This window comes from Trachymyrmex septentrionalis, unplaced genomic scaffold (genome assembly GCF_001594115.1).
Source record: "Trachymyrmex septentrionalis isolate Tsep2-gDNA-1 unplaced genomic scaffold, Tsep1.0 scaffold13, whole genome shotgun sequence".
Taxonomy (NCBI): Eukaryota; Metazoa; Arthropoda; class Insecta; order Hymenoptera; family Formicidae; genus Trachymyrmex; species Trachymyrmex septentrionalis.
The window spans coordinates 4,119,517-4,127,587 of NW_017304438.1; the positions used below are offsets into that span (position 1 = coordinate 4,119,517).

Below are 8,071 nucleotides of genomic sequence, written 5' to 3' on the forward strand. Positions count from 1 at the left end.
ATCTATCATGTGACAGTATGTGCAATTGTGAACATTCGTAATGACAGTATTTTTACACGAGAAATAATAGCTTCATTGTGCGGAGCGTCTGAAGAAGAACGTGTAACTCTGCGGAACATGTGTGTTTGAGCATTAAAATAAATTCAAAAGGCACATAATCGCACGTGGCCATATGTCTGCAAAGTTCGCGTTACAAAGCTATGGGCCTCGTAATATTGGGAACATGATAACTAGGAAATCGCGTGCTGCACAAAGCTGCTGTCATTTTAGTGCACTGCACTGCAACATTACGATTATACCATAATTTTTACCAAAAGAACTTCACGTACATGGCTCTTGTATCGATTCCGCTATTAATGAGAAATGCCATGTTTTGACCTTTCCGCCGTACCTTTCGACCATTCGACATGTGAAACTATGGCGCGAAAAGAATGACATTCTTATAATACAAAATACATTTCAGAAAATCACGAAATGTGTTAATTTTTGTATCTTTGGACATGGTATATAAATCTTTACTAATAAATATATAATTTTAGAACATCTAAAAATTGTCAAAGTTGCTCTGAATTTACATGGCACATGTTTGTATACTTACTATATATGAAAAAAAAAAAAACGATTTTGTTGAAATATTTAAAAATTTATACACAGAAAATAATTTTAATGAATTATTAAAATAATTACGTAGAAATCTCAAGTATAACAAGCAACGCTGCAAAGGAATTTTGATATTCTAGCAACCAATTTAAGCGTCCTACATAATTGTAAAACTTCTTTGCAGCATTATAGTAATTATTTTGATGGCTCAACAAAATTATTTTTACATGTGTATCTAGCTGGATTTTTATATGTTTCAGGAAGACATTTATCCATTCTTTACATGTAGCTATTTGTAAATTATTGCTTACTAAGAAGAAATTTAACAATTTAATAATAATAATTTTGAACGTACAAAATTTTTTCAAGTATCATTATTGTTTAATACAAAAAAAATACTAGTTTTATCAACAAAACTGAACGAACCTTAAAAACTAATCGCTCGTAATACCCATCAGCCATCGTGAATATATATTTCCGAGAGAACTTATCGTGCCAAATATCGGAGAATCAAGCTATCGAAGCGCAAAGAGTACGCATGTAATGCCGTAGACGAGAGGGATGGATGAATCGCCGTGGGGTAACGACTACCGGAGGGAACTTGGAGTTTTCTTCGATGAGAGCACGGAGATAAGGACCGAACAGCGCGACGAAAACCCTTGTCAGGTGCACCCTTTCGCACGGTGTTTGCCAATAATCGGTTCCCCGGCGGCGCACGTCACGATTAACCGTGGCGGAAGCGCGCTATGAATTCGTATCCGCCGCGCGCTTCCGCAATGTTCGCGCGAACCGCGCTTGTCGATCTTTACGCTCTCTCATCTCCCGCGTACGTCTTTCAGTATGCATTGCCATTTCCTCGGTATATGCCACTTACAACGTATAAATCGTGTATAGCTCTTGTTTCGTCCTAGCAACTTACACTTCCGATAATTACATTAAACTGCAGTGCATCGATTTGGCAGTAAATACTATACGAAACAAAACATATTATACCAAAGAAATGATACAAATATCGTTATACACGGAAAGAAACAGTTTTGCTGGAGAGAAATTTAAAAAAATAATAATTTAATTGAGATCTGAAAATAATTAAAAAAATTTAGTTGGATACAGATTTGTAAATAATTTTGTCGAATCATCAAAATAAATATATATGGAAAACTAAAGGTGGTTGCTAGAATTTCAACATTTCTTGCAACATTTCTCATCATGCTTGAGCGTCATATAATTATTTTGATAATCCAAAATATTTTTAGTCTTGCGTTTAGCTAAATTTTTAGATTCTTCAGCAAAAGCCGTTCTTTCCGTGTAATAATTATGATATACCAATATGATGCAACTGCAACATTATCTGACAATTTTGGTTGATATTATAATCATAATTGAATCAGATTTTTATTTTATATTTATGATAATATAGGTATAAAGATTTTATAATAAATTATGAAGAATTAAATTCGAGAAGCTTATAAAGACTATTGTTAGCCTAATTATAAAAATCAATGTATAATTCAATCTGTCACGTTTAACAGAAATACGTCAAATAAAGCTAAAATCAAAATTCACACTGTAAAGTCAAATATGTAATAAGTGTCTTTACATATATGTATGATTAGTTCAAAAATCACACATTATAATATAATATATGCTTACAAATAATCGACTTTACACGTTAAAACCGTGTTATTCTTACACGGAAAGCTAAAGCACACGTACACAAAGTCACTTATTAGTAATAAATGACTTTATATACATGTGTAATAAGTTATGACGCGTATTTGGAGAGTGCACTCGGATATTCCCAAATCTCACTTTGATAAATCATTAACGTAGACACCGAAAGGAAAGGATCGTGCTTTCAGCGCGACAAGACCTCGTTAAACGGGGACACCGTTTACGAAGTGCACCGCTGATGGAAGTATCCTGTATTTCGAGACTCGCGTATGTACACGCGTGCGGCAAGGAACGCGTACACGCGTGCACGTATGCTCGTCGGTGCGGCGTGTTATACCGAAGTATTATATCGATTAACTGTTGGCAACAGAAGAGAGGCGGAGGAAAGCTTGTCAGGGGCTGCGGCGTGGCTTTGGCTTTCCTATATTATTAATCTTTCTCTTTCTGCCTCCCTTCCACTTCCTCGCATTCTATCTCTCTCTGTCTCTCTCTCTCTCTCTCTCTCTCTGTCTCTCTCTCTCTCTCGCTTACCCTCTGTCTCTCGCTCACTCATGGCCCACCCTGGTGGTTGCCTTCCGCTTTTGCTCGTCGTCTCACCCCCTCACCTACCTCATCCCCAGTGAGCTCTGTCTGCCGCTGCTGCTCCGCTCGACCTGCCATATACGCGTCCGTCGAGTCAGTCAGGTGTTGCGGGCAGCTTCCGCGCTTCAAAGAGAATCAAGAGTTACGACCGCGGAGAGAGACTCGACCTCCGCTTGCTCTCTTGGTCTCTCATCGGTACCTTCCGGTGAGCTACCTCTCTAGCTGCGTTGCGTTACGTACCTCGCGTCACAGCGGTACCGTCCGTGAGTTGCCTTTTCCGGGTAGCATGTAATTAGCGAGCGTTAACGGTGGCACGTAAGTTCCGCGAACCGATGGACATTTGCATTGAGTAGCCTCAGATTGCTCTGAGAATAACAGTAAAATTTGTTACGTGTCCTCTGAGGCATTGTACGAAAATAATTAGTAGAGAAAAGTCACGCAAATTTAATTATATTTTACATAGTAATTATCAAAATTAAAAGATACCCGCAATCAACGTATATTAAGAGAAAAGTCCTTAGAAAAAGCGGAGATTTTAAATTAAGAATTTTAGTTAAAATAAAAGTAAGATCGAGATCCTCAATGTTTTAGGAGAGATGTAAATTAAATTAAATGACGAATGAAATGAGAGATGATCCGTCACTTTTTTAAGCCCATAATGTCGCTATATTTCTCTGTTTTCTTTACTTCTTTCTTTGAAAGAAATTGACCGTGTCGAAATTGCTAGCAACATTATATGTATTTCGAATTGAAAATTCCAGCTTACAGGAAATTTTATCGATAATCCGCAGATGATTGAATAGCACGTGTCGTCGAGGTCGGTTGCAGGATGCGCAACGGCGGAATAGATTCATACCTCACTCGCCTATATAGAAGTGCCGGCAATTGTATCGGTACACTGTTGCTACCTATTCGCGCACCTAAACGTTCAACAACCCCCCGCATAGTTAACCATGTGTCCGACAATTTTCGCTGACACTGACGAACCGGCCATACCATCGGCACACCTGCGAACGCCATCCGATATTTCTGTGGATATATTAAGTGTCGATCGATTGTTTGTTGCATCAGTCACCTACATACAGCTTAGAACGAGAGAGAGCCGTGACATGATAAAATTTTCAACATTAAATATAAAATGTATTTTTTAATAAAAAATTAAAATTTTAAAGATTTGAAAGACAAAGAGATCTGACTGACTAGTTATTTTGTACTTTAGGACATTCTAGATATGATTCTATGAATTATACAATTCTATGAATTATATTTAGACTGATTTAAAAATATAATTATATTAAATAAATGTAAAATATATGAAAAATTGATATTAAGAATGGATCGTTTTTGTTTAAGTTATAAACTCTTTAAATTAAAGATAGATTAGAAATCAACAATAAAATATTTGCATTATTATTATTATTATTATGTGTATATTAAATACAAATAAAATTATCACTCAAGGCCGCGAAATCATATTTATGATAATTCACTGACATGATGGCTATGACGGTTACGAAACCGAAATTGCCAAAATTTGGGCTTAATTATCAGCGAGAAATGACGTGCAATTACATGTACCCCAAATTTGTTGACTGTTATTATTACCTAATATTGGATAAAATGGTCCAATGAACTAAACGATTATTTTCTCCCGAAAAAGAAAAGAATGCTCGCGTATTTCTTCTATTTTGAATAATATATTAACTAAAAGTCAACTTTGATTTTGTTTAAGCCGCCAATGTTGTTTTTCAAAACAAAATTTTAAAAAGAAGCAATATAAGATGTAGTCCGTCACAAAAATGTATACTTACTTTGTTAAATGAAAAGAATATGTTTAGATCTATACTTGGTCTTCATTACTTTTATTTTAAATTATAAAACTAAAAAACTATAATGGAAATTTCTCGACATAACGAAAGAGAGTGCGAATAAAACGAAGCCAATAATAATATTAACATAATAAGACGATAATAATGTCGAATGCTTAAATATGTAATAAGGAAAACGAAGAAGGAACGAAAATATCAGCAAGTTATGTCGATTTTTAAAGCGATTTATAAACGGATGTCTAATTACAAACTTATGTGTAATTTGCGACTTTTGTTTATATATTAATACTGCGTGTCCGAACCAACATCAGTCATGGGATCGCCTTAGCCACGTGGCGGACTATTTAAAAGATAAAACTGTGTAGAAACGTAGGGTGACGAATGTTGATGGACCAGCGCGGTGATTAATTATCCGCGCACACGATGACGTCCTCGATTATCCTCTCGTTAGTCCCGTGGAAAAAGTTCGTTCGTTTAACGCGTTTGTGCCCCGCTAACCCGATACACCCGGTAAATGGGACAAACCGCTTCGTTAATTGAAAGCGCAGATTTTTTTATCGTCGGGATTAGGTCGGGCGCAGTTCGGATTTCCGCAGTTCGGACTACGGGAAAAGTTACCGATATTTTTGATCACTGGGAATATATATATTATCGCTCGCACGCTAGCTGGGAACGCGCGTGTGTCGCGGGCGAAATAAAAGAGTTAATTGCAAATATCGGAACGATATTCGGTCCCGCGAAATTCGTTTTCGTTTTAGCATTTCATAATTTTCCTGGCGCACCGTGGCCGTTCCGGTTTAACGCCAAGTGTGTATACAACGCGAGCGGGACGTCAAAAGCGGGTATAACTGCGACGTACCTGCGCATGACATCTTTGTAATGAAACCAAGCAGAACCTTCGCGAGGTAAAGCTTCGATACCATTAACGATGTAACGGTTTCACGTCGACTCCAAAGAGCGAAGTATTTACCGTTTTGCTCGTTTTGTTCTCTCTCTCTCTCTCTCTCTCTCTCTCTCTCTCTCTCTCTCTCTCTCTCTCGTTTGCTGGCTTACTTTCTTTGTTCTCTTTTCGTGTGTTGGGAATTTTATAATTCGTAAAATCGATGAAACGAAAATAGGAATTGAAGATCGCAAGTTCTAACGTTGAACGGTACGAGTGATCTGTTTTGATTCTTATTAAAAATTAATCGTCACATATCGAACCAGCACGTATAAACATATTTATCACGCAAGTACGCGAACTGATGCGAACGAAATAAAAAAAACTGAGTCGAAGTGCAATGGGCTGCACGCGATTAGGGTCATTATATTTGAATTACAAGAAAAAAGTATATATGTACATTTAAAAAAAAAAAGAGATGATAATTCGGAGGCGGAAGGAAGGAGTATATTTTTTATGCGATAAATGTAGGTATTTAATAGAATAAAATTTCTATTCTATATAATTTTTTTATTGACAATTCTTATTAATATAATTTTAGACAATTTTAATTAATGTCCAAAAGATTTACGACTTAAAAAAAAATACTTATATCTTAACTCTTAATGCACTCAATGATTTTCTAATTCTTTACTACACACGAGTTATTCATGTCCCGGATTAATTTTTATCACTTTAACGTATATACAAAAATTATTAAGTGATTTTTATGCGTACTTTAACAACTTTAGAAAGAATTTATAAGGCTGTGTCTTAAAATTGCACATAAAAAATGTTATAACTAATTACTTGATATGCCTGGTCTTTATACGAAAACAAATGTGCGGGACATGAATGACCTAATCGTGTCTAAGGATAGAAGGTTAAAAGAGTATCGGTAACTCTACCAATCATCCTGAGAGGATGCCACCCTTCGACGACCAATAATCTCATCAGGGATGTCTCATGCGGACGGTTCTACTGAACGCGTTAATTGGCGACGGCTGCTGGTTCGTCGCATTCCAAGATCAGGTCGACAGCTCCGCGATGACGACAGCAAGAGAATGAGAGAATGAGATCGAAGAAGAGAAAGAGAGAGCGAGAGCGAGAGAGAGCGAGCGAGAGCGAGAGAGAGAGAGAGAGAGAGAGAGAGAGAGAGAGAGAGAGAGAGAGAGAGGAGCGAACGAACGTATCGTCGAGAGGTCGACGACGACAGCGCGAGAGCGCGGGACGTGGAGCGGCGGGACGTGGAGCGGCGCGACGCGTCGCGTCGCGTCGCGTCGCGTCGCGTCGCGTCGCAGCGCGGCTCTGTGCGTGACATTTTTGTAATGAAACCATGCTAAACGCACGTCGCGCGCGCTCTCGGCAGTCAGTACGGTAGACATCTGGCCTGCCTCTCGCCTGGCCGTTCTAATATTGGAAATTTCAGAGTACGTCTCCACCCGCCGCCGCGGCCGCCTCCTCTTCGGGGGCACCGTACCATGTGCGGGACATATGTATAAACATAAGCCCGCGAGACGCCGAAGTCGTCTCCGCCGAAACGTGGTCGCGATCGATCCACGATTATTCGCCTGTGCCTCCAGATTTCCTCCCCTTTCATTTCCCTTCTTTCTCTTTCACGCGGATGGGGACGTTCCAGAAGACGTCGTTCACTACGTCACGTTGCGTACTCTCTAAAATCTTGCAAAGTGGAAATTTTTTCTGACTCTAAAAAGTGAAATCCTATTCCTTAAAATTGATACTTGAGTCACTCTTTTTCAACATCGACTCATTGTCACTTTTTGTCACTCTTTAGAATTAGATTTCGCTCCAAAGATTTTAGAGAGCACAATGGCCCGGTTTGTGTGTGTTGAAAAAGGAATATCTTACTGCGGATTAATTTATATTTTTTTATTATATTAATGACAGTTTACATCTTGTGTCATATTAATTTGCATTTTATATTGTGTTAATTTACACTTTGTATTACATTAACTTACATTTTGTATCGTGTCAATTTATATTTTGTATTACATCAACTCTATTGTGAATTTTTTTTATGCTTGCAACAAAGAGAATTTCCACGTTGTCTGAGTAAGAATATTATACAATGATTGAAATTAGTAACGAAATTTTTATAGAAGAATAAAATAAAATGAAGGAATCACTTAAATTATATCTTAATAAATAATTTTCTTTTCTTTTGTAATTCTCTTTCTCACTTAGAGTGAGATAAATCTATATATATCTATTTATCTATCTGTCTATTTATCTTTCTCTCGTTCTCTTTCATCCATGCCGCTTTTTCCCATCGGCTGCGCTGGCCTGTCCGGTACTTTTTTCTCCTTTCTTGCGCCGCCATTGAAAGTGGAGCGAATTTAGCGAAACGTTTGATAGAGTCGTCGTCATCCCCGGTGGGTCTTCCGCTTTATTTCGAAATTCGCAAATGGCACAATTGGAGAACTGAGGGAAATATCGGGGGGGGGGG

At 37.8% G+C, this 8,071-nt stretch overlaps 1 protein-coding gene across 1 annotated transcript in view; it reads left to right on the forward strand.

The window, feature by feature from the left end:
* The first annotated feature begins 1,161 nt into the window (after window positions 1-1,161).
* Window positions 1,162-8,071, forward strand: part of LOC108756668 (protein CBFA2T2) — a 57,023-nt gene continuing 50,113 nt past the window's right edge. Inside the window, exon 1 of the mRNA XM_018500657.1 lies at window positions 1,162-1,266. Coding sequence (XP_018356159.1) covers window positions 1,162-1,266 — 105 coding nt within the window. The remainder of the gene's footprint in view (window positions 1,267-8,071) is intronic.